Source organism: Podarcis pityusensis, assembly GCF_964106645.2.
Source record: "Podarcis pityusensis genome assembly, chromosome: 6".
NCBI lineage: Eukaryota > Metazoa > Chordata > Lepidosauria > Squamata > Lacertidae > Podarcis > Podarcis pityusensis.
The window spans coordinates 47394290-47418211 of NC_138030.1; the positions used below are offsets into that span (position 1 = coordinate 47394290).

At 42.8% G+C, this 23922-nt stretch overlaps 2 protein-coding genes across 2 annotated transcripts; one reads left to right on the forward strand and one right to left on the reverse strand.

Annotated features, from left to right (window-relative positions):
* Positions 1 to 326: 326 nt before the first annotated feature.
* Positions 327 to 7207, reverse strand: RPL10A (ribosomal protein L10a). Its single transcript, XM_081010493.1, has 6 exons — positions 7138 to 7207; positions 4989 to 5060; positions 3583 to 3663; positions 3026 to 3174; positions 1602 to 1774; positions 327 to 527 (listed from the first exon to the last, which is right to left on the reverse strand). The coding sequence occupies exons 1-6, from the start codon at positions 7140 to 7142 to the stop codon at positions 357 to 359; spliced, it is 651 nt and encodes a 216-aa protein (XP_080866619.1). The 5' UTR covers positions 7143 to 7207; the 3' UTR covers positions 327 to 356.
* A 3130-nt stretch (positions 7208 to 10337) lies between these two features.
* Positions 10338 to 22734, forward strand: PNPLA1 (patatin like domain 1, omega-hydroxyceramide transacylase). Its single transcript, XM_081010486.1, has 8 exons — positions 10338 to 10901; positions 15451 to 15683; positions 16164 to 16229; positions 17998 to 18207; positions 18671 to 18731; positions 19892 to 20128; positions 20507 to 20627; positions 21325 to 22734. Exons 1-8 carry the CDS (start codon positions 10700 to 10702, stop codon positions 21383 to 21385), a joined length of 1191 nt encoding a protein of 396 aa, XP_080866612.1. The 5' UTR covers positions 10338 to 10699; the 3' UTR covers positions 21386 to 22734.
* Positions 22735 to 23922: the final 1188 nt, after the last annotated feature.

Below are 23922 nucleotides of genomic sequence, written 5' to 3' on the forward strand. Positions count from 1 at the left end.
TATTTTGTTGTTTTAGTTTTAACTATTTGTGCTTTTGCATTGCATTTTTATCCTGTGAACCACCCTGAGATCTTGTAAGGGCAGTATATAAATCAAATAAGTAACAATTGCTCTATCTCCAAACCCCTTGGCATTTTTCATGCTGGAAAGGACCTGTGTGCTACCAGTCCTTGGCCTTTTCAAGTGTTCTGTGCATTCCCAACACTGTTAGCATGCAGGGGAATCTGCTTAACAGAAAAAGACAATTCAGGGGAATCTGCTTAAACTGAAAAGGTATTCAGAGATTCCAGGTACTAGGACTTTTATAAAGCCAAAATCCACACATGTTAAGGTAGTCAAAAATATTTATATTTTCATCAGTAAAGGCGCTGGGGTTTCCCCATGGTACTCTTGATGTACAAGGCCCGCACATTCTGCCAATTTTTCTTCAGCAAAGAGACCAAGAAGTTGATGGCCAGATGAATGTTGTAGACTAACTCATCCTCAGTCATCTTCACATGCCCAACAGCCACAGCCAGACAGAGCACCTGAGAGGACACAATAAAGTATTTACTCATTCAGTTGTCTCAATAAGATAAAAGTGGTTAGGGTTTGGGAAAACACAAGCATACAAAAAATCCATTCAAGTTGTTATCCCAAATGTCACAAGTCTTACAGCAAGGCCTCACCCAAGTGAGCAGAATATTTTTTTTTTGGGGGGGGGGGGGGAGATGGGTCATCCCAATACAGTGGTACCTTGGTACTAAAATGGCTAGGCTCCCCAACAAATCTGCTCCCAAACCCAGAAGTGAGTATTCTGGTTTGCGAATGCTTTTTGGAACCTGAACATCCGACGCGGCTTCCGATTGCATGCAGGAAGCTCGTTCAGCCAATCAGAAGCCGTGCCTTGGTTTTCGAACCGCTTCGGGAGTCGAACAGACTCCCGGAACGGGTTAAGTCGAGAACCAAGGTACCACTGTACTTATCCTGTTCTGTTACACAGCAAACTACAATGGCTCACACAGCATGAATTCCTAAATAGTTACTAGGGAATAAACTCTAGAGAACACTGTGGGCCAGTCACAAAATGTCTGCCACAAGGGCATAACACAACACAAAATGGTTGCTACATCTAAAAGAGCAGAATAAGCTCACAAAATGAAAAAGGCAAAACTACCACCAATCACCTGCCCCACTGAGCAGGAAAGGGAACCTGCATCAGCTACCACTGAATTTGATGACAGAGACAAGTTATTTTTCACCACTTTAAGGAAGGGTGCTATTTTGTGAACTGCTCTGAGATCTTTTGAGAGAAGGGCAGTATATAAATCTAATTAACAACAAGAGAGACTGAGCCAGTGCAATCAGGAACTGAGATGGAAGAAGTCGCCTTCTGTATTGTGGATTTTTGAAGGGATATTAACAGAGACTTTTTGTGGGCCTTATAGGAGTACAATAGTACCCTAAATTCAGCCATTCATAAGCCAGATTTGTGTATCTGTAAATAAACCTTACCCAGGGAAATGCAACCAAATTCAGTCAAGTAAAGATGACTATCAAGTTCTTTAGCTTCAGTACTACATCAGAAAATGGAAATACTTGCGCAATTAAAAGAAAATTACCTTTTTCATTTGAAACTTTATTGTGGATTTGACCTCATCAATCTTTGCCACCATGTTCTCATTGTGAGTGAGGAGAGAAGGAAACTTGCCAGCTTTGTTCAGCCCTGGCCCCAGGATTCGAGGAATCTGCTTGATCAGGGACTCAGAGGCCAAGAAAGCATCATACTTCTTGGCTGTAAAAAAACAGAAGGATGAGCATCAAGACCATCTGAGGCCCACCTCAAAAGCTTGCAAAGCAGACATCTTCAAAAACCACCAATGAGATACTTTCCTTGTATACGCCTACTTTTTAAGGGAAATTCAAACCAGAAGTTAAATAAAACCTGAAATGAAAACGAGAACTAACCTAACCATATCCAACAGGATCCCAAGAGAAGCAGTTTGGGTTCCATATTCTTTAGGTCATTTTCAACTGTATGACAAAATTTAATTTACAGATCATGAAAACAAAGCCTTCAATCCAAAGGCTTATGTAAGGAGTTTTGTTTGCACAACAAGACTTCTGAGCATTCTTGCTGCACCAGTTAGATAAGATGCTCAGAAATCACAAGTTACCGCAACATAGCAGCCATGTCTGCACATAATGCTAGCTGCAAACTGTGGTAAGGCAAGTTGGCATGTGTGTTAGAGCTCTGTGCTGGTGCACAGAGCTTGAACTATCTCAGCTTTGCTCCTCCTTTTCTAGGAAAACAAGGCATAGAGTGGCTGGCTTTAATGTTATGTGGGAGACAGTGATCATGGTTTGTTTCTCCCACTCTTATCAACGTTTCCCCACTTTTGACAGCAAGCACTACCAAACAAAAAAATCCAACGTTGCTTGGCAGATTTTTGTTCACACAAGATTTCAGCATCCTCTCCTTACCCAGCACAATTCCAAATTCTGTTCCACAATTCTCCCAACCGCCTGGAGCAGATTATGGAGGTGTGTGGCGGCAGCAACACTGCACAAGTGGAAATTTTTCTGTGTATTGACAGCACTGGATAAAAAAGACACGCTCTCTGATGGTAGCCAGAATATGCAGATAGTTCAGTTGGTTAGAGCACAGCACTGATAGTGCCAAGGTTGCAGGGTTGATCCCTGTAGGGGACAGCTGCATACTCCTGCATTGCAGAGGGTTGGACTAGATGATCCTTGGGGTACCTTTCCAATTCTATGATAGGTGGGGGAAGGTTTTTGCCTAGGTGCAATTAAGGCATTTTCTGCTTGAAAGACCAAGGCTATCTTAACCCTGCCTTATATTTAGCTACTCCTACATCATAGCTGTCAACTTTTCCCTTTTCTTGCGAGGAATCCTATTCGGAATAAGAGAATTTCTCTTGAAAAAAGGGAAACTTTGACCGTTATGTCCAACATGCTAATTCTTATTTGCTGATGTTGTACAATATCCTTGGTACTTCAGAAGCCCTCTTCCAATTTTGCTCACCTAGTTTCTTTACAAGCTTCTTGTTCTTATTAAGTTTCTTCAGAGCCTCTATGTCCATGTGAGGGATGTCAACAGCTTTGGCCTCATCACAGTGCTGCTGGTCCCCCAATACACAGATTGAGAATTTAGGCCGTGGAGCAGACTTGAGCCTGGTGGAAGAGGAAAAGGAAGAATCACCGCTAGCCACCTCACAACTGCCAGTGATATGAAACGCTAAAGGGATGCACTGCACAATGGCTGAAAAGCCTTACCGCAGCCAGCTAGAACGTCTTCGCCCACCAGCGTCTAATCTGGCTTCATAAAGTGATCGGTGGGATCAGCAGAAGAGCTTCACCACACCTTCCCTCATGTTTTAAGACCCAGGGTAGGGGTCCGTCCAGCCACACCTACTTTGCAGCAGGGGGATCTGAACTACCCGGGCAATTCAGCATTGCACCCAGCTGCCATGTACTTTTCAGTCAACATGCTGCAGGGTAGGTAGGCTGAATTAAGAGCCTTGAAGTAACAGGGAGAGGGGTGCAGGCTGAAGGCTGGGTGGTACAGGAACAGTGCCAAACCTGACAGTGCCAGAAAAACGCTTGTCCTTTTGTGGGTCATAGTTTTTCAGACTGATCTGCAACTCCACGGTCTCCAAGAACCTAAAGAAACAGGAAAAGAAAGAAACCAGTTAGGCAACGGATGAATTAAGCTGTACACTCAAGTACTATTTGAGAAGTGGGTGGGCAAGATACTTATGTTCTCCTAACTTCTGCAGCTCAATCACATGTATATATCACCAAGAAGCTCCTGTAAAACGATGTCATGTTGACTACTCAATTATTCAGCACTGTTTATTCTTGCTCCTGGATTCACCCAGCAGTACAGCTATAGCATTAGGGTATGTTTTTAGCTGCATTTTCCTGCCAGTGGAAAAAGCAAAGACAGCAATCCTATTCTCTTTTGCTCCCACCCAAGGAATAATCTACTGCTCTTGGAAGGTGCATGAGCCAGGAATCTTTTAAAAACTGTACACCTTAATCAGGCCTGTGAAACTTTTTTAAAAACCATTTTCTAGGCATGCTATTACTGATGTTATTATTGTAACATTTTGTTTCATGTTCTACACTACCTTATGATAGTTCTTATGAAAGTGTAGTTTACAATTATTTGCAAAAACAAAACAAACTAAGACAGTGCAAACCACAGAAATTTAAAGAGTGGCTGTTCATAGTATGATCCACTGATATGCATGAACACATACAAAATAAACAAATGTTTCTAGTCCTTATAAATTTAACAAATACAACTTCTGTAACTGATTCTAGAGTCCCAAGGGATGGATGATCATCCTGTTAAGCATCACCAATCCCTCCTTCTCAATTTATAGGCAAAGTTGCTGCAGTTGTTCCTTGAGGGAGCAGCTTGTGTTGCTTCCCCTAAATTTCAACAGCTACCCAAACTCCATGCTATTCAAGTGTCTTTCCCCTTGATTCACAAAGGAAAAGTGGACAACTGATGTGCTTGGACAGCTGCAAGCCTCTATTCACACTGTCAAGAAGACAAAGGGAAGCACCTTCCAGTTTTAATGCAAACAAGATTCAACAATGCTGCCAACCGAATGCTAGCAGCTGCAGCACTTCCAAGCCACATGCTCTTGGGTCATATTTTCACTCCTCAGTTAACAGAAAGGGAATAAAGGACCATTGTACAAGCTATCTGCTAAACGTTGCATTGACCTCTCTGCCAAAGGCGCAGAAAGCATCCTGCCATATTCCCTAGTTTGGAAACACGGCTAACTTAGGCCCATGAATTTCAATGGGACCCCTCTGCATAACCATAGAAGTTGTGGATTTACTGCTGAGAAGAAGGGGTGTGTGCACGCGCGCCAGAATGCAACCTCTGCAACCTAAGTTCTTTTTAAATCTCCAATTGAAAGTATATTTGATGTGGTGCACAGAACAAGAAGGTGAAGGAAACTTCTTACTTGCGTGTCTTCGCCTGACTCCCTTGAAGGACTTCCTTCACGGCTTCGTAGAGCGTGTCACGGGAGACTTTGCTGCAGAATAAAGAAAAAAAATAACCATGTTGCACATGCTTATTTAGGCTAGGGCAATAGGAAACCTGTGGCCATCTAGATCAGGGGTCGGCAAGGCTTACCAGCCATGGGCCGGATCACTCCTGTGGAGATTGCCTGTGGACCGGGCTGGTGAAACGCCAGAAATCGCACCGGCACAGAAGTGATTACCGGCGCTGTGCTCGGTCCCCGTGCTGCACCTGTTTAGCACAGTGGGGGGGGGACTCACCCAGTGGGTGGCGGCTCGTGGGCTGGTAAAATGGTCATGGGCCACATCCGGCCCATGGGCTGCAAGTTGCCAACCCCTGATCTAGATGTTGGACCACAACTCCCATCACCCTGACGGCTGCTCATAGAGGGGAGTTAATTCGAAAACCATTTCCCCCAGCAATTGTGAAATTTGGGGGTGCCCATTCTGGCGTCCTCACTGTTTAATATCAACCTATCTGCAATAATCACTTAGTTCTATTCTAGATTTTGCCACTCATTAGCCTAAGTTGGACACAGGAAATGTTGCCTGAATCATTGAGTCTGGCAAAGCAGAAATTACTTGAAACAAGGTGTTCCCAGTTAATAAACCCATAGACTTACCATCACTTGAACCACAAACAGAGGATGGCTAACACATTACGAATAAGAGGACTTGAATACCTAAGTATTCAAAGCTGTGCCAAGACTAAGAACAGACTTCAGTACCTTTACCATTTTCACTTGAGGCATGATCCCCTCCCCCTCCTGGCTGCCATAAAGACAGAAATGGCAAAGTATTTAGAAGTACTGTATAATTTTCTCAACCACTAGGCTGCAGAGTTGGGGTTCATATCAAGCTTTAGGACTGCTTTATACTCAAGAAAAAAAGTGTTACATTTGCCTTTCTGATGTAGCACTTCCTTTAATCTCACATCCCTAACATTTCCTATCAAAAACTGCTGGGCCACATACAGGCCCAGCCTAATCTAGAGCAAGTTTTAAACATGTGAATGGTGGTATGGGTGCATAATACTGTTACTGTAATGCACCAACTGTTCTACCAACAGTTGAAAGGGAAATGAAAAAGAATGTGTAAATCAGTATGCACTCTTGACATAGGTTTGACTTTTACAGTTAATGCTTTAGGACTAATGTGACATTTGGACCTGGCACACATACTCCCTGGCCAGAAATGGGTGCCAGCAGCAATGACTAAATGCAGAAGGCAACAAGTGACAAAAGCAAGTTATTGGGGGCAGAATATTTTCAGAAAAAGGCGATTTTGTATATTCATGAGTGGATTCATAAATGGCTTCGCAAATTTGTACATTCCTCCCAGTTGCTAATAATGAAGCCTCTTAAAAAACTAGTTTCATTTGCTAAAATACAATTCAAATAAACCTGCTAAACTAGATCACTCCTGAACATCACAAGATACACAAATTAGGGTAACCGGCATAAGAAAACCTTTCCCCCCCGAAGTCCACACCCTATGTTGTACACGTGCATATCCATGTACTCTATGCGTTTATGTGACGTTGGGGTTTATTATTCCCCTTCTCCTAAGTGAATGTGAACATGTGACACCACGTGTGTCCCATATTACAACACATGCTGGTATTACAATGTGTGTGTCTATACACACTCCGCACTCCTTATCCAGGGTTTGGGGAATAAAAGTTAGCGCATCGGACTCAGGCCTTTTTCAGGGACTCTGGCAGGATGGGCTCTCTTTCCAACTTCGAGGCCCTGGAAGGGAAGCCGGCCCTACAACCCTCAGCCTCAGGGCATTTCAGAGGTCGAGACTCCCTGTTGCTTGGATCTGACAGCCTGTAGGAGTAGCTACGGGCTCTAAAAACAACCCTTCTAACTTTCTGACAGGAGCCGGAACGGTGCCACGTCGAAGGCAGCCATGAATCCCTGCGAGCCTCTCCTACGCGAACGTCTCTCTTGCCAGAGCCCATCCTCCTCGATATTCGCCCCGCTGAAGCACCTTCTACCTCCGCCTCATGGCGGCCCTTCGAACACAGCCCTGAAAGCGCGGATGGCGACGGATAACCCAAAGGCCCGAAACAGCACCCAGACTCACCTCATCTTGCCGTCTCGCTCGTAGAGGGAAAGGACACGCCTCCTTCCGTTTCCGCCAGAACTAGCCCAGGAAGTCTCGCGAGACGCGCGCCTGGTTTAACCGCGTGACTTCGCCTGCCGCGGCCATTTGGGGACGGGGGGAAGGAGGGAGGTGGAGTTTCTGTACGGAACAGGCTGGGTTTTTGCACTCACTGGCTCTTGCAGTCAAGGCTCTCCAGAGCTTTAAATAAAGAGCCGGTAATTAAAATACCTGCCCTCCACTCCGCCATTGGCACCGGGAAATTCAAGTAGCTGGAGAAATTTAGATTATAGTAGGGCAGGCAGAAAGTAGATCGGGATACTCGTAGATGGATCTCTTGAGTGATCCCCCGGGTAGATTGTCATGCGCGGCAGTCCAAAGCCTTTCCTCTTCTTCCCTTCTTAAATTAGGTTGCCGAGATTAGGAAGACCAGGTGGAGGAGGACAAACAGGAACAGGTTTTTGTGTGCGAGCTCCAGTTCTGGGACTGAAGACAGCGGCAATGTGTGCCTTGCAGGAGCCCTTCGCTTCCCACTTTCTGAGACGCTGGTTGGCACTTGGTTCCCACTGGCGAGCCTAGGGGCACTAGGGAGAAGCAAAGGGGAACCTACGAACCTAAAGTCCACGCTCCTGCTCTAGAGGAGGTGACACAGCTCAGGGGTTTGAGATACAAATCATGGTGGATCATTAGGGATTTTCTGGGAGGTCGGCTGTAGGTTTCGCTAGCTGTATTTTGTCAGTCTGCAGTTTTGCATGGGCTTTGCTTCCCAGGAACCTCGTAACTTAAATTTTCTCTCCTTATCTTTGGATATAGATATATACACACTACATGCATACATCTAATGAAGTGGAAAGTCCATTGATTTCAGTGGGTCAGTGTCTGGTTTTATGTACTAGCACTTTGTCAAGCACTTTGATTTTTAAAAAATGAAATAGCACTATATAAATATTTTTATAAATAAGCCTAGTAGCAGAACCATGAACCCAAAGCTTTTAGTCTTGTTGCTTTGTCACAAGTCTTACAGGCAGCGAACTGTTATACTATAAATCATACTATTAAGGTAAGCAATATAAACAAGTGTAGGTTGCAGGGAGAGAAAATGATAATAATTTTTTTATATAATCAGGCTAGATACAGTGTATCACATTCCTTATCCACTTTAAGTACACATGAATAGGGTTTTCATAATACGTCTTTTCTTGGGAGGGGACTTGAAGGTAGCAGATCTGCACAGATCGGTGTGATTTTTGACATCAGTCTTAGATACTTTCCTCATGGTGATTTATCTTGTCAATATGCATTGAAAATAAAGGTCAAGCAAGATTTCACTTTATCATGTATTTTGGCAATGCATAACTTTTTTTGTTTAACAAATGACTGGTTGGGGGGCAGGGGAAGGGCCCTGGGCCAGATGGAAGGTGGTATTGTGGGAGTGGGAGCAAGAGTTCTTAAACCTTTGCCCCTGCAGTGATCTCCCTTAAGAGTTAGGCCCCTGCTATTTGCAATAGGAAAAAAGGATGAATGTTGGTTTGTTTAGCACCAGTTTCCATTGTGATCAGACAACTTTAAGAGATCTTAAAATATCATACTCCTGGCCACATCCAGTGGCGTAGCTCCATGCGTGCAACAGATTTCCCTCATACTCCTGTCCTCTTCAGCATCCCCTGGCACTGCCTCAGAATCAGCTTGGAGGGGTTAGGGGACCCTCTGGAGCAGATTTTGTGGGCATGCATAGAGAGGAGATGAAATGGAAGCCCCACTGCATAAGTAGAACTTCACTCACACTGTGTTGGATACAACCCCAAGCCTGATATAATTATGAAATATTACAGAAACTAGCAGAGACGTATCAGGGCTTCACAGTTTTTAAACCAAACCACATAGTTCTAGAACAAACAGTTTAATTCTGAGAAAAATAATCTTTTCATAAAACAACCCTGTGTATATGTAAGTAATACCGTGGAAGAATTTTAATGCAACATTACACAGTTTTGTACTATGCCAAGCCCAAGTCACATCATGAATTAAGCCAATCATTAAATGAGTTGGATCTGGTGGTGAGAGGGGCTGAGATCCAGCAAAAGCTCCTGACATTGCCTTATCCCCTGCAGCTCTTAGTTCCAGTGGGCAGCAGAAATTCGTCATAAATGACTCCGTGCACTTTTTCCAGTAGGAGCATCACAATCCATTGATTTTAAATTGAGAAGCATAGTAGTGAAAAAGTCTTCCTTTGGAATGAGGATTTTCAGTAACTGAACCTGCCACTCTGGTTATCTCAGCTAAGGAACTACAGTGGTTAAGAACTTAATTCGTTCTGGAGGTCCATTCTTAACCTGAAACTGTTCTTAACCTGAGGTACCACTTTAGCTAATGGGGCCTCCTGCTGCCACTGCACTGCCAAAGCACGATTTCTGTTCTCATCCTGAGGCAAAGTTCTTAACTCGAGGTACTATTTCTGGATTAGCGGAGTCTGTAACCTGAAGCGTCTGTAACCCAAGTTACCACTGTATTCCAGTTCATCTGCAGGGGATGGGCTGTGGGATAGTAAAGCTGCTTGCTGTGGGTTTTGGGTATACAGTATGTCCTCACTGTCACCACATCCTCCTTACAGTCCGCAGCCAAGGAAACACTCCAGCTCACCTGTAGGAAATTCTGTGAAAAGGCTTCCTATTTGACTCTATAAGCCACTGGACAATTTGAATAAAAACATTGATCCTCACCTTTCTGTTCATCCTTTCCTTTGCACTACGGGTACGGTAACTCAGGATTGCCCCAATAAGGTTAATCTGACTGAGGCACTGTTTTTGTCCAATTTTCAATTAGCATACAGGCAAGTAAACAGGCGAAAGCAATAGCCTTTCAGTAATTTGAATCCTTGCTTCGATTTTAACACTTGCTGGATCCAGGAATTAGAAGGGTGTTCAGCCTATCCCAGTCCCCACCAAACTCATAACAATATTATTCCAAGATTATAAAGTGCAGAGTTAATTCACTAAGTTTTCAAAGATAACCTAGCCCTGCCTTCTGTGTAATCCATTGGACAACAGCTACTGCGTCTGAGTTCCTTGCACAAAGCTCTACTCATTCAGTGTTGAGCTGTTCCTAAGAAGAGATTGTGAGAAAATCCAATTTAGAAAAACACTCTCGAAGAAGACCCAAGAGGAAAAAAATGAGGGTGGGGTGGAGACTGCAAAGGAAATGCAAGACAAGCTCTGGCTACTTGATGCAAGACTAACAACTAGAACATGCAGGATTTATTATCCAAAAACAAGAGCTTCAGTCTGATGCAGAAAAGAAGATGACATACCTGCACTGCTCTAAAGCTACTTTGATAGCTGCACAACAGTATTTTTAGCCAGGAAAGTAGTTGAGACATGGCTGTGGATACAAAACAAAAGCAGTTTTTAAAAATGCATTTTATGAGGGCTGGTACTGAGCAGGGAGACCTGTGACTCATTCTCTCCTGATTGCATTGATGACGTTTAAATAAAAAGGGAGCTTTGCATAAGAAGAGATTGGCAATTCTGGATATGTTCTACTGAAGATGGCTGAAGTGGATTTAAGCATGTCTGGTGCCCCATTGTCTTTTTCTTTTGGAGCTAGTGGTTTTCTTGCTGTTTATGAAATAGGTGTGATCCGGGGCTTCTTGGAACTAGCGCCTGGAATATTGAGGTCTGCGCCAAAAATATATGGAGCATCATCTGGCTCAATCATAGCAGCAGCTGTGGTGTGTGAACTTAATCTGGGTAAGCACTTGAATTGGTTTGGCTTGTTCTAGATGTACTTATATGCATTTGTGTCTGTTAACTAGGTAATTCACTGCAAAATTTATTGGGTGGGACTTGGGGAGAAGTTGAGTCCTCAAACTTTCTTCTTTCAGTGTAGCATACAGAGGTAATGCTGTGAGAGTGCACTGTTCTATAAAGACAGGAATAATACCTCAGATTCCCATGCAAATATATCCAACAAGAAAAAACCCAATTTTAATAGATATAGAATGATTTATTAGACAGATATCCCAACATGTTCTTTAACTGACTGCAGATTTCTGAACACCTACTCGGGGGATTGGATAGCCCTGAAGAATATATTGTAATCAATTTGCACCAGGGTATCTGTCCAACTGTTTGACTTAGAGCTTTTAACTTTGCAATATTGTTCTCTTACTCAGGGGCATGCATGTATCTGAATACTTTAAGAATCTTTTTTAAAAAGCTATAATTGTGAGTGCTCAGGTATAATTTCAGATCTTAGTGTGTTTCCTCTCAGTTGCCCTTATGGTAAGGAAACTGCTTTGATAAACCATTGATAAGATATCTTATAATCTCCAACATTTATCCGATAAAAATAGGGATGTCCTATCCAATAACAAAAGTTGTTGTTGTTTGTTACATACCCCGTCCATCTGACTGGGTTGCCCCAGCTGCTCTTAGCAGCTTCCAACATAAATAAAAACATAACGGAACGTTAAACATTTAAGAACTTCCCTATACAGTGCTGCCTTCAGATGTCTTCAAAGGTTGTATAGTTAATTATCTCCTTGGCTTGGGGGGGTCACATAACTCCATGCCCTCCAACATTTCTCTGATGAAAATAGGGACATCCTAAGGAAAAGCAGGACATTCTGGGATCAAATCAGAAGCTACGGTGGCTTCTGTAAATCTGGGACTGTCCATTGGAAAATAGGGACACTTGGAGGGTCTGATATTTACCCAGGGACGCAGAGTATTGGCATCTGTCCATTTAGTTTTTTTAAAGTATTTTCGACCCACTCTTCAGTTTAAAAAGGCTCCTAGTTACATTGCAATGTTTTAACGCGCACCCCTAGCTTCCCAGAGCTTACCCATTTGCTTTTTTAATGAATCGAAGGGACATTTATGTCTGTTAGTTCCCATGAAACATAGATAAAATCCAGTCCTTGCTACATGAACAGCTGCTTCCCATGTTTCGATTTACACAACGTGCTGCCACCCCAACAGAAATTGCCAAGGGAAGGGGCTGGGACAGACTTATGCTGCCATGCGAAGAATGCCCCAGGTCTTCCAGCAAGACACATATTTTTTCCTTCTGGATACTTGTACGCATCGTAGGAAAAGCTTCCCTTGCCAAATTCCTCACATCTCCTAACAACTCTCAGACCCATTAAAAACTACAGCTCCCAGGATTGTTGGGTGGAAGTCATGACAGTTTCAAGTGGTATGTTACTGCTTGAATGATATAGTGCAGATGGCAGCCTTAGTTTTGACTCCAGGCCACAAGAAAGTCAATGTTTCCCCGAACCTAAAATTCAGAATTTGCTTTTCTAGCTTTTTCAGTGACCTTAGCCAATCACGACCCTACATGAACTTGTTATGCATTAGTCGTTAAGTCACCGTCCCTTAATATCTACTCAAACATCTTTAACTGTTCTAATTCCTGGGTATCCCAGTATGCTTAGGACACAGATATTTTTGATCAATCTAATCTGTCTGGCGACATGTTCCATCTTTCTAAAGCAACTCCCAGACATGGCATGTGAGCTGAACTAGTTTGGTCCTCTCAGCGGCTATTACGGCAAAGAAATGCAGAAGTGCCTATGTTTATGTATGTAAGCTGATCAATAACAATATCAAACTGGGTCATGACATGTTAGTGTGTTGGCTGCAGTGTGTGGCACACAAATGCTCCCCGCGCTCCTCCTGGCGTTGGAAAGGGTTCATTTAATCTCCAGTTTGCTAGTAAAACTGAATTACCATGTCAAAAAGTGATGCAAAACTGAATTACTGTGTTGCGAAATGATGCATGTTCAAAAAGCGTGTCACCAACTGGAAAAGTTTGGAAAGCTCTGCTCTATGCCTTTACCAGTTACCAGACAAATGTTTGCATTGCAAGTGGCATTTTCCCTCTCAGGCAGATGCAACAATGGTCTTGCTAATGATTTACAACTGTTGATTTATAAAAGCGTTATTTTATTTCTTTACTTATCCAAAAGCATTTATAAACTGCCTTAATAGTTCAAAACGTATCTCAAAGATCCAAACAATATATTATTCAAACAAAAACAAAAAACCCTCAAACCAGTGTAATAGCAATATAAAAGCACAGAAAAGCAAATAAAACAGAAATCCAGAGGATTTGAATATGTAACACAGGGTCCATTCTTATGGGCCAGGGAAAGTCATCACCAGATGTCTGTGGCAACTAATGGTTGCTTCATCACATATGGCAGAGGGAAGGGCATTCCACAGCACAGGGGAAAACAGAAAATGCCTGTTTTCAGATCACCACCCTATGATTAGACAAATTCAGGGAGGCTAAGGCTACCAGTGGTCATGTTGCCTATATATTCTTACACGCCACTCCAATCTCCATGCGGTGTGAGATTTCAGGGGTTCCAGGCGCTTAATCAGGGTTGGTGTTTCGTTTGGGAATGAGGCACAGCTGAGACTGTTGTGTCTTTATGCTATATGGTTTATTTATGCATATATACAACCTGAGCCTATGATGGAGGGGCTCCCAGCTTTTACACCCCAAGTGAGTCCTGTTTCTCCCATTGCTGCAGCCTCAGAGTCAGCTGCTAGTCCCCTGCTCTTCAGCTTTCCGCGTTCACAGCCTGACCCCTTTCCCCCTCGATGATGTCACAGCCCACTCAAATCCTAAATCCAATGCTCTCCTTTTGTCTCTGTTCACTATCTCAGAGTTCAGGGAGGAGCTCTCCTCATTTGCTGGCAGGCTTTGCTAATAGTCCATCTCTCTGTCTTTGTTCTCTGCTAATGGCTCATCTTCTCCCAGGCAATTTCTTGCGCATGGAAAAACTGTTTTTTGATATTGCTTAATACTCCAAGCACTGATTAAACTCCAACACCCATTAAACCAATTTAGGGGAGTCAAGGCACCCACAGACTCATAGCGAGATGTTACCTCCAGTATCAGAGACAGTATATGTCTGAATACTGGTTGTGGGAGAACTTTATCAATGACTTGGATGATGGACTCAAGGGCATCCTGATCAAATTTGCAGATGACACCAAACTGGGAGGGGTGGCTAACACCCCAGAGGACAGGATCACACTTCAAAACAACCTTGACAGATTAGAGAACTGGGCAAAAACAAACAAGATGAATTTTAACAGGGAGAAATGTAAAGTATTGCACTTGGGCAAAAAAAATGAGAGGCACAAATACAAGATGGGTGACACCTGGCTTGAGAGCAGTACATGGGAAAAGGATCTAGGAGTCTTGGTTGACCACAAACTTGACATGAGCCAACACTGTGACGCGGCAGCTAAAAAAGCCAATGCAATTCTGGGCTGCATCAATAGGAGTATAGCATCTAGATCAAGGGAAGTAATAGTGCCACTGTATTCTGCTCTGGTCAGACCTCACCTGGAGTACTGTGTCCAGTTCTGGGCACCACAGTTCAAGAAGGACACTGACAAACTGGAACGTGTCCAGAGGAGGGCAACCAAAATGGTCAAAGGCCTGGAAACGATGCCTTATGAGGAACGGCTAAGGGAGCTGGGCATGTTTAGCCTGGAGAAGAGGAGGTTAAGAGGTGATATGATAGCCATGTTCAAATATATAAAAGGATGTCACATAGAGGAGGGAGAAAGGTTGTTTTCTGCTGCTCCAGAGAAGCGGACAAGGAGCAATGGATCCAAACTACAAGAAAGGAGATTCCACCTAAACATTAGGAAGAACTTCCTGACAGTAAGAGCTGTTCGACAGTGGAATTTGCTGCCAAGGAGTGTGGTGGAGTCTCCTTCTTTGGAGGTCTTTAAGCAGAGGCTTGACAACCATATGTCAGGAGTGCTCTGATGGTGTTTCCTGCTTGGCAGGGGGTTGGACTCGATGGCCCTTGTGGTCTCTTCCAACTCTATGATTCTATGAAGGAACATTATAATGGTTTGTGAATGAACTCTGTATTATTTTTGTTCATTTCCCCACATGAAACACAAATTAGCTTCTGTGGCATGTGCATGAGTAATTGTCCCTTCCAGGTACCTGTTAATTGTTTTAGCATGCTTTAAATAACATGGATTTTCATATGTAGGCATCAGTCAGCAGTTCATATCTCATTGCGACCCATCTCCCCCATCATGGTGTTAAGTTCAACAGTTCAGAAGAAGGGCAGAACTGGAAGTGATATCTGCAGATGCCTGGTCCCAGCTCTGCATTTGTCAAGATAGCAAGAATGGGAGGGAATGTGGGGATAACTATTCTTATAAACAACCGAGAGCATAATTTAATAACAGGTGATTCTAATAATCCTGTCTGCCATTTTCTAATAAATGCTTGTTTTCTCTCCTCTGCCAGATGATGTAAAAAGGTTTTTCTATAGGGCTGCACAAGATACCAGGAATCCCATAATTGGCCCTCTTGCCCCTGGTTGCAGTGTGGTTCGTATCCTGCAGAAAAGACTGCACCAAATTCTGCCAGAGAACTCTCACCAGATGGCCACAGGGCGGCTTTATGTTTCTCTCACCCGTCTGGTAGATGGCCAAAATGTTGTGGTTTCTGAGTACAGTTCCAAAGAGGAGCTTATCCAGGTGACAAAAAGTTCATTTTTTTTTTTGTTTTTGTTTTTCAAAGCTCTTTATAGTATTTTTCACTGCAATTTCAGGTAATTACACAGTTCCTCTCCTATGGGATAAAATTAAGATTAAAATAATACTTAAATTAACATCAAGGTAATAACATGGATTTTAAAAAATAATAATTTCATGAAATTTATATACTGCTTGATTGGGGGGGGTGTAACCCTCAATAAATATCCTGTAATGAATAAAGTGCTTTAATTGTTAAAGTGTTTTAATTGTTGTGATCCACCCTGGGACCATGGGGTGAGGGGCAGGTAATAATAAAAATACTTTGTGAGTTCATAGCAGAATCAAGGTTTGAATTTCAAGGACTTTCTGGCTTAGCCACTAAAGTTCACCAGCTTGTCCCTTTAAATGAAGAATATGATAGAATTGCTTCTATCCATCTAATGCCTCCACAACACACAGATATTCTTTCTCTTCCCACAGGCATTGGTTTGCAGTTGCTTTATCCCAATCTATGCTGGCTTCATCCCTCCCTCCTTCCGAGGTGTGGTGAGTTTATTTAGCACCATCCTAGAGAAGGCTGGTTATTCTGTCTTTTCATGCTGTCTAATACACTCACAAACTTATAGTGCTCAACCGTCCTGATCTAAGCAGAACATCCTAGAAGTACAGAAGCCATCCCGGCTTCTGATTAGATCCCAGAATGTCCCCTTTTTTTGGTCCCAGTGCTCTGGTGTGAGTTAGCTGGCTCCTGCGAGAGCTCGGGACCAAAAAAACGAGTGTCCCAATTTGGATCCCCTGGATGTTGGAGAGTAATATAATAATAATAATAATAATAATAATAATAATAATAATAATAATTTATTATTTGTACCCCGCCCATCTGGCTGGGTTTCCCCAGCCACTCTGGGCGGCTTCCATAGAAACAAAAAATACAGTAAAATATCACAGATTAAAAGCTTCCCTGAACAGGGCTGCCTTAAGATGCCTTCTAAATGTCAGGTAGTTATTTATCGCTTTGACATCTGATGGGAGGGCGTTCCACAGGGCGGGCGCCACTACCGAGAAGGCCCTCTGCCTGGTTCCCTGTAGCTTTGCTTTTCGCAATGAGGGAACCGCCAGAAGGCCCTCGGCACTAGACCTCAGCGTCCGGGCAGAATGATGGGGGTGGAGACGCTCCTTCAGGTATACTGGGCCGAGTATGCAAGCTATGTTTGCAATACTAACAGTGGAATGTCCTGCAAGCTATGTTTTGCAATGTATGCAAGCTATGTCTGCAAGCTATGTTTTGCAATGTATGCAAGCTATGTATGCAAGCTATGTTTGCAATACTAACTGTGAAATGTCCTGCAAGCTATGTTTTGCAATGTATGCAAGCTATGTTTGCAATACTAACAGTGGTACCTGAGGTTAAATACGCTTCAGGTTACATACGCTTCAGGTTACAGACTCCGCTAACCCAGAAATAGTGCTTCAGGTTAAGAACTTTGCTTCAGGATGAGAACAGAAATCGGGCTCTGGTGGCACAGCGGCAGCGGGAGGCCCCATTAGCCAAAGTGGTGCTTCAGGTTAAGAACGGACCTCCGGAACGAATTAAGTACTTAACCCGAGGTACCACTGTACCATGAAGCTTCACTGACTGAGAACTAGGTGGACATTCCAGCAGTGTTTTTTTGTGTTCTGGTACTCTCTGGTATGAAGCACCATTACTTTTTTTCTTTTGTGTTGTAATGGCAGTCTTTTTGTGCTGGAACCCACAGCAAGGTGTGAGTGCCAGCCAGTACCTAACTTTTTACCAAAAGAAAAGAAAAAAAGAAAAAGCCTCGCCTTCAGGGATACCACAGATACATGAATTCTATAAATAGCAATTGCCTTTCAGTTACAATAAGTTTATACAAAGAGCTTAGAAAGTGGATGTGAATTTTAACTTGTTTTATTAATCTAACATTTTGCACGCTTTAAACTAATGCTGTAAATTTATCTTCATTTTCTTCTTTTATCGTTTTGTTAACCGCTTTGAGGCTTTCTCTTTTTTTAACCATCAGGCGGTATATAAATTTTAAACCAATTTTTATCCACTCAAGTAAAAACACAAGCAATTTAAAAAAAAAAAAAAAAAACATCAAGAAATATTTCACAGCAAAAGAAAGAGTCCGATGGTGACTTGCTATTAGAGATCCAAGCAATTTAATCAACAGTAGCAGTATTAGAATGCAGCTTTTTTTTCTGCTAACCTTTCAAAGTACTAGTTCTGCTTCAGCTGTGCTGCATTTGCTTAACGCAATTATCTTGAAACATCCCTGTTGCTTTCTTGCAGCGGTACGTTGATGGAGGTTTCACTAACTTGCAGCCTTGTTCCGACTTGGAGACGGCCATCACCGTGTCTCCTTTTACAGGAGAGACTGACATCTGCCCTCGGAACTGCCCAGCAATGTTCTACGGCTTTCATATCGCAAACTGCACCATTCAGATATCCATAGAAAACTTGTGCAGAATTAGCTATGCCATATTTCCGCCCAACTGCCGGGTAGGTTTCCTCAATCATCTAGTTATTACGTTGTTGATCAGTCTGTCAAGTAAGATGAGGGAGTAGAATTAAGAAATGGTTTACAAATATTGGGTGGGGAAGAGCACCGAAAGGGAGAGGGGATGCCAGCAAAGGCTCACTGGTGTACAAGCATTTATTTTATACAGTCTGAAAAGTTCTGTGTTCAAATTGCCAGACTTTGATGTAATTGCCATATTTGGATGCACTGCTTTTTAAAAAGGTTTTTCACTGGCGGGGAATGAACTCAAAAGGGCACTGTTAACCATCCCAAGAGGCACATTCAAAGAATACAACTTACATACGATAAAGATTTCTTAACATTTAAATATAATTTAAATAAATTTAGTGCTTACATTTAACATCAGTATTCTCTTACACCACTGACAACTGGAACAGTCCAATTGTCCAAGATTATTTTGACGCATTGCATGCCTTTTCCTAGGTTTTGAATGACTTTTATTCACAAGGATATCTGGATGCCATTCTCTTCTTGCACAGAAACAGTAAGTGCTACATGGCTCATAAAATGTTACATGACTCCTCCTGACAATGCGCCTCTCCTCCTGATGACGTGTGTGTGATGTCACAGGCACGACATTACGCATGTGCTCCATCACTGCCCCCCCAATCTTTGGCCCAAAGTTGTGCCTCTGAACACAAGTAAACAGCATTATATATTTCTGGAGAGATTTCTATACCGCAATCACAGCTGTAATGTGAAGACAGCATTATTCTGTTTTCACAGGCACAGTGAATTAAGAGTACACTGTCCAGACTCCATAAACCCAACCCCCTTTCTTCACTTGGCCTAGGAGAAACCCACATTGAAGCTGGTGTGTGATTTAGACTCCAGATTTAAGAGTATTATTCTTCTGTACATAGGAGATTGGTCTGTTTATTCTGGTCTGTAACTTTTTCTTCAGTGTGAAAGACGATTATGGACTTAACAGCATCTAACACTTATCTTTGGGGGCTTCCAGATGGGGGCTTAATATTGCAAACAGGTCGTTCAGCTATAGCAGACAGCTGCTTAGCTGGAGAGGGTTTTGGTGGTTTTGTTTTTTTAAAAAAAAAGATATCACATTTGAAAGAAATAATTTTCTGCATAAATCCTAATTAAATTGTGGGGGGGATCCAGGCTGGCATTTTGATCAGGCAGATGCTACAAAAACAAACAAACAAACAAACACCCCTTGCTTACACCGGTAGCAAGCAAATAAATGCCTGTCTGGAAGCTCCTTTGTCAATGGAAGTGACATTTACATGAGAATGGCCAAACTGGACTTGATTGAGGCAAAATAGCCACCTATGAGTAACTATCTGTGCCTTAAAATCTCAGCCAACCAACTCTGCACACCCCAACCCACCCCAAAACCAGCAGATTTTGCTCATTATGCAACATCTATTTCCCCCTCCTTTTGAAGACTTACATCTGGAGAAGAGTTCTATGTAACTCTGGAGTTTGCTTCTAGCATTTTAAGAAGAGTTGGTCTCATAAGCAATATGCTCTTACTTTTACCTGGTTTGTGGGAAGGGCATAGCCAGTAAAGCTTATAAACCCCTTACATATTTTTCTGTTCTTAAAAATGCCATTTGTATTACTTTGCATATTTGATTATTTCTTGTTAGGTATTTGATTGTTTCTTTGATTATTTCTTGTCAGATATTTTTGAAATCTGCTCTCATGCCAAAACAGTTGAATTTCTTGGTGTCTTCAGTAAAAAAGAGTTGTTCCGTGCTGGTCAAGCGGCTTCCTGCCAACAACCAAGGGTGGACGTCCTCAGCACGCCTATCAGGACAGTTCCTAAAGACTTCTCGAAGCCCTCTAATTGTAAGAATGGTACAGTCCATAGAGCAGGCAGCAGACTATTGCCACAACTGTCTCTGCATTGTCCGAAAGGTGAGAAACCCAGACGCAGACTGCAATAGTACAGACTGTACAAATGCAGACTGCAATAGTACAGATTGTAAAAGCAAGTAAAACAATTTACACAGTCATCAAAACAAGTAAAACTCTTTCAAACCAAAATAAAAGAGTACAGATTGAACATATTGTACCACCAGGTCCTAGTATTATGCTATACACTGTCTTCACACAATGTATCGTTATATATATTTCTGCCATGTCCCCCTTACTTGGGTAATTGGATTTCCCAGTCATTTAATAGCTGCTGCTAGGGAAATATATTGTGGAGATTTGTGTGTGTAATCTGATTTTTCTTTTCCATAAATCATTAATTCCATTACTATTATTATTTTCATACCCCGTTGGATGTAGCTTCAGCTATCTTACAAATGCAGAAAACACCCGGATTGCTAAGTATGATAACAAGATTCATATTGCAACAAATTACGTCCATTAAACCTTCTACAAGAGTGGCATGGTCTTTCTGTAAAAGGTAAGGATTTCCTAGATGAGATTCTTGAATGGGGTTTGATTTTTAATTGTTTCAGCAATGACTTAGCAAGAAGAGTGAATTTTGTGTTGATTGGATCAGAAATATACTTAGGTATTTCTTTGTCTAGTGTATGGTTTATTTAAAAAACCAACCAACCCAACCAAGCAGACAGCCTCTGATTGGCTAGAGGAAATGGTGGTTCTTAATTGTTGATATTTGACTGCAATTTTATAAGGAATTTATAAGGTTTAGAACTATGTCAATCTATGTGTGGAGAAGAGGTGGGAGGGTCAGGCGTGCGCTTAACCCTTTCCCCACCTGCTCTTTCTCTACTTCCCAGTCACCCTCTCCCAAATTGGTTTTCCTGTTTAAAATGTGTCATTGAGTTCCTGTCTCCTGCATTTGTAAGCAGAATGTAGTCTGGCCCAAACTGATAGATATAGGTGGGATCAAGGCCTTTTAGTATAGGACCCCGAGAATGGAAATCCTTAGTGAGTACAGAACTTCTTGATCTTTGGTCTTTAGAACTTCAGCTTTTTTTATCTTGTCTTGAATCCTAAATGCAGGTGTGTACCTCAAATAAGGGTGTTTTCAAATGTTATATTATACATAGACAGACTCTGGCTCCAGTCTCAAAGCTTGCAATGTGTTCGCTCCCAATTTTCCCTTGATTTATCTTGTATCATTTCTTCTAAAGGTTGTGGCGTGTTTTGGAAGAGATCAGCTGGCTTGGAAGACAGTTCAAAAGGTCTAAGTGATGGTTTGTCAGATGCAACCGGAACAAAGTATTAACAAAGCATATTGCTCTCTAAAGCATGAAAGACGATTCACCGAAGGCAGAAAGGATCTGAAACTGCTGCAGAGAGCATCCAGCTCTTTTGCCTTCAGGCATGGAAAGTGTGCTGCCTGTCAAAATTCTGCGGGTGATAGGTTCCCCCTCCCCAAATTATTACAAACTGCATAAAATAGTCCATGACATCACAAAGCTCAGCAATGAATGGGCTCAGAGGCAAGAGAATGACAGGCCACCCCCCCTCCATGTTGTATTGGTTCTAAATCATTCAAATTTGAGGTGCTGCTATGAAGAAAAAAAGAAATATATATTTTCATTTCTGTAGGCAACTGCTAGAATAACCCATAAAACCTTGAGTGAGTCTGCAGGCCAGATCTTTGTGTGTGTGTGTGTGTGCATGTAACATCTTTATTGAAAGTTCATAAAGTACATAACTACCATATTTTTCGCTCCATAAGACACACTTTTTTCTTCCTAAAAAGTAAGGGGAAATGTCTGTGCATCTTATGGAGCGAATGTGTGGTCCCTGGAGCCGAATTGCCCAGGGGCAAAAAAGCAGATCGTGCTTCTTTTTTTGAAAGAGGGAAGTGGGTGTTGAAACAAAGCCACTGATCGGCAAGCGATCGTGAGGGAGGTAAGGGACGCTAGCAATAAAGGAGGCTGCCTGGGAGGGGGGAGGTAAAGACAGCGAACTTGCAAAGAGAGGAGACAAGAAGATTAAAGCAACGAGGAGAGAAATTAGAAGAAAAGAAGGAGCAAAAAACTGCTCCAGCTAAGGAAAACAAGAGGGAAGGGAGTGTTGAAAGGAAGCAGCTGATCAGGAGCGATTGGGAGGGAGATAGGGACGTTAGCGATAAAGGAGGTTGCCTGGGAGGGCGGAGGTAAAAGCCCATGGATCCTCAGGAGTTTTGCATTGGGTCACCCCAAGTTCACCATCAGATCACATAGCATGTCCACGGCTACAGCCTGCATAAAAAAAAACACACATCCACTGTTTTGTGGGGCTACAATGGCACAAAAACGTGGTTACAAAGCACAGATCCACATGGATTCTCAGGATTTTTGCATTGGGCTACCCCAAACTCACCATCAGATCACATGTCTGTGGCCACAACATGAACCACAAAAATCATACATCCACTGTTTCATTCAGAATATTTTTTTTTCTTGCTTTCCTCTAAAAACTAGGTGCGTCTTATGGTCAGGTGCGTCTTATGGAGCAGTAGTGACATAGAATGTAAACGTGATGGACAAGACCTTGGTCTATTGCCCACATGTGTTCTAAATATTCATTAAAATGTTCCTGTTATCTCAGATGTTTCTCTTGCAACTTCTTTGAGGAACCAGCTGCTGTGCTACCCAGTTTCACAACAGTTGGGCTATTCCGGAAAGCGTAAACATGGCAGTGCATTTTGGGTGTAGTAATTTCAAGACTGCAAGACGCCAGATGGTTTTGCAGTACATTCAACCTGGTCCAGTGGCTGACTGTAATGGGCTGTTCTGGTGGAGAACCATAAAAAGGGCGCCCTCTGCAACTGGTATCCACATATGGCTCAAACTCCTCTCCCTCCAAATTTGTTGGTAATCACCTGTATCTGCCCAAGGTCTCAGACTTGTGGGGTGGGATCCCAAACAATCCTACCACAGTGGCAGTCCCTACAACATTGTCCTTATATTTTGAATTTTTGCAGTGGGTGTGCTGCCACTGGAATAAAGCTGCCAACGGTTTCACCCTGCGGGCGTAACCAACATGGTGGCCTCTAGATGCTGTTGGACTACAACTTCCATCAGCCCCAGTCACAAGGACCAGTGGCCAGGGATGATGGGACCAGTAGTCCGGCAACATCTGGAGGCCTGCAAGTATCCCATCCCAGAGGCCACTTCACTGGCCTGGAACCTTCTCCTTCCATAACACATCTTCGGCCGCTGAGCTATAGTCTGGCTTGACATGGCAGCATCTTCCAGACTGCCAGAGCCCAGCAGCCCAGCACACGGGCCTTGCCTGCAGCGATATCCAGATCCAATCTCTCTCTGGTTCAGAAAGCATCACAGTTGGAGGGGCTTGGAAAGAAAGACCCACCTCTACATCTCCATCCGTTGTCAGATATGTAACTCTGAAGGAGGATGTGGCGTTTGCCCATTCCTTGTGATTATGTTTGTACAGGGGGATGGGAATGGTTAATGTAGACTGACCAATGAGAAAGCTTAGAGGCGGAGCCTACCTGGTTTTGAGGCTCAGCCCAGGGTTTTTACCATTGGGAGATAGGGGAGTCAGAGTCAGACAGAGCGAGTAAAAGATGAATATAGCGGTTGTGACAGTTAAGAGTGGGAGACAGGGATAGAACTGAGAGAGAAGAGTGTGACAGTGTGAGATAGTGCCATATCTAGTTAAGGGAAACCGTTAACTAGGGAAACCATTTGAGAAACCGTTCTAAACATATTTAAAACTTGTTTGTTCTTCAATAAACTTCAATCTTCATTGTTGACTTTACAACCTGACTG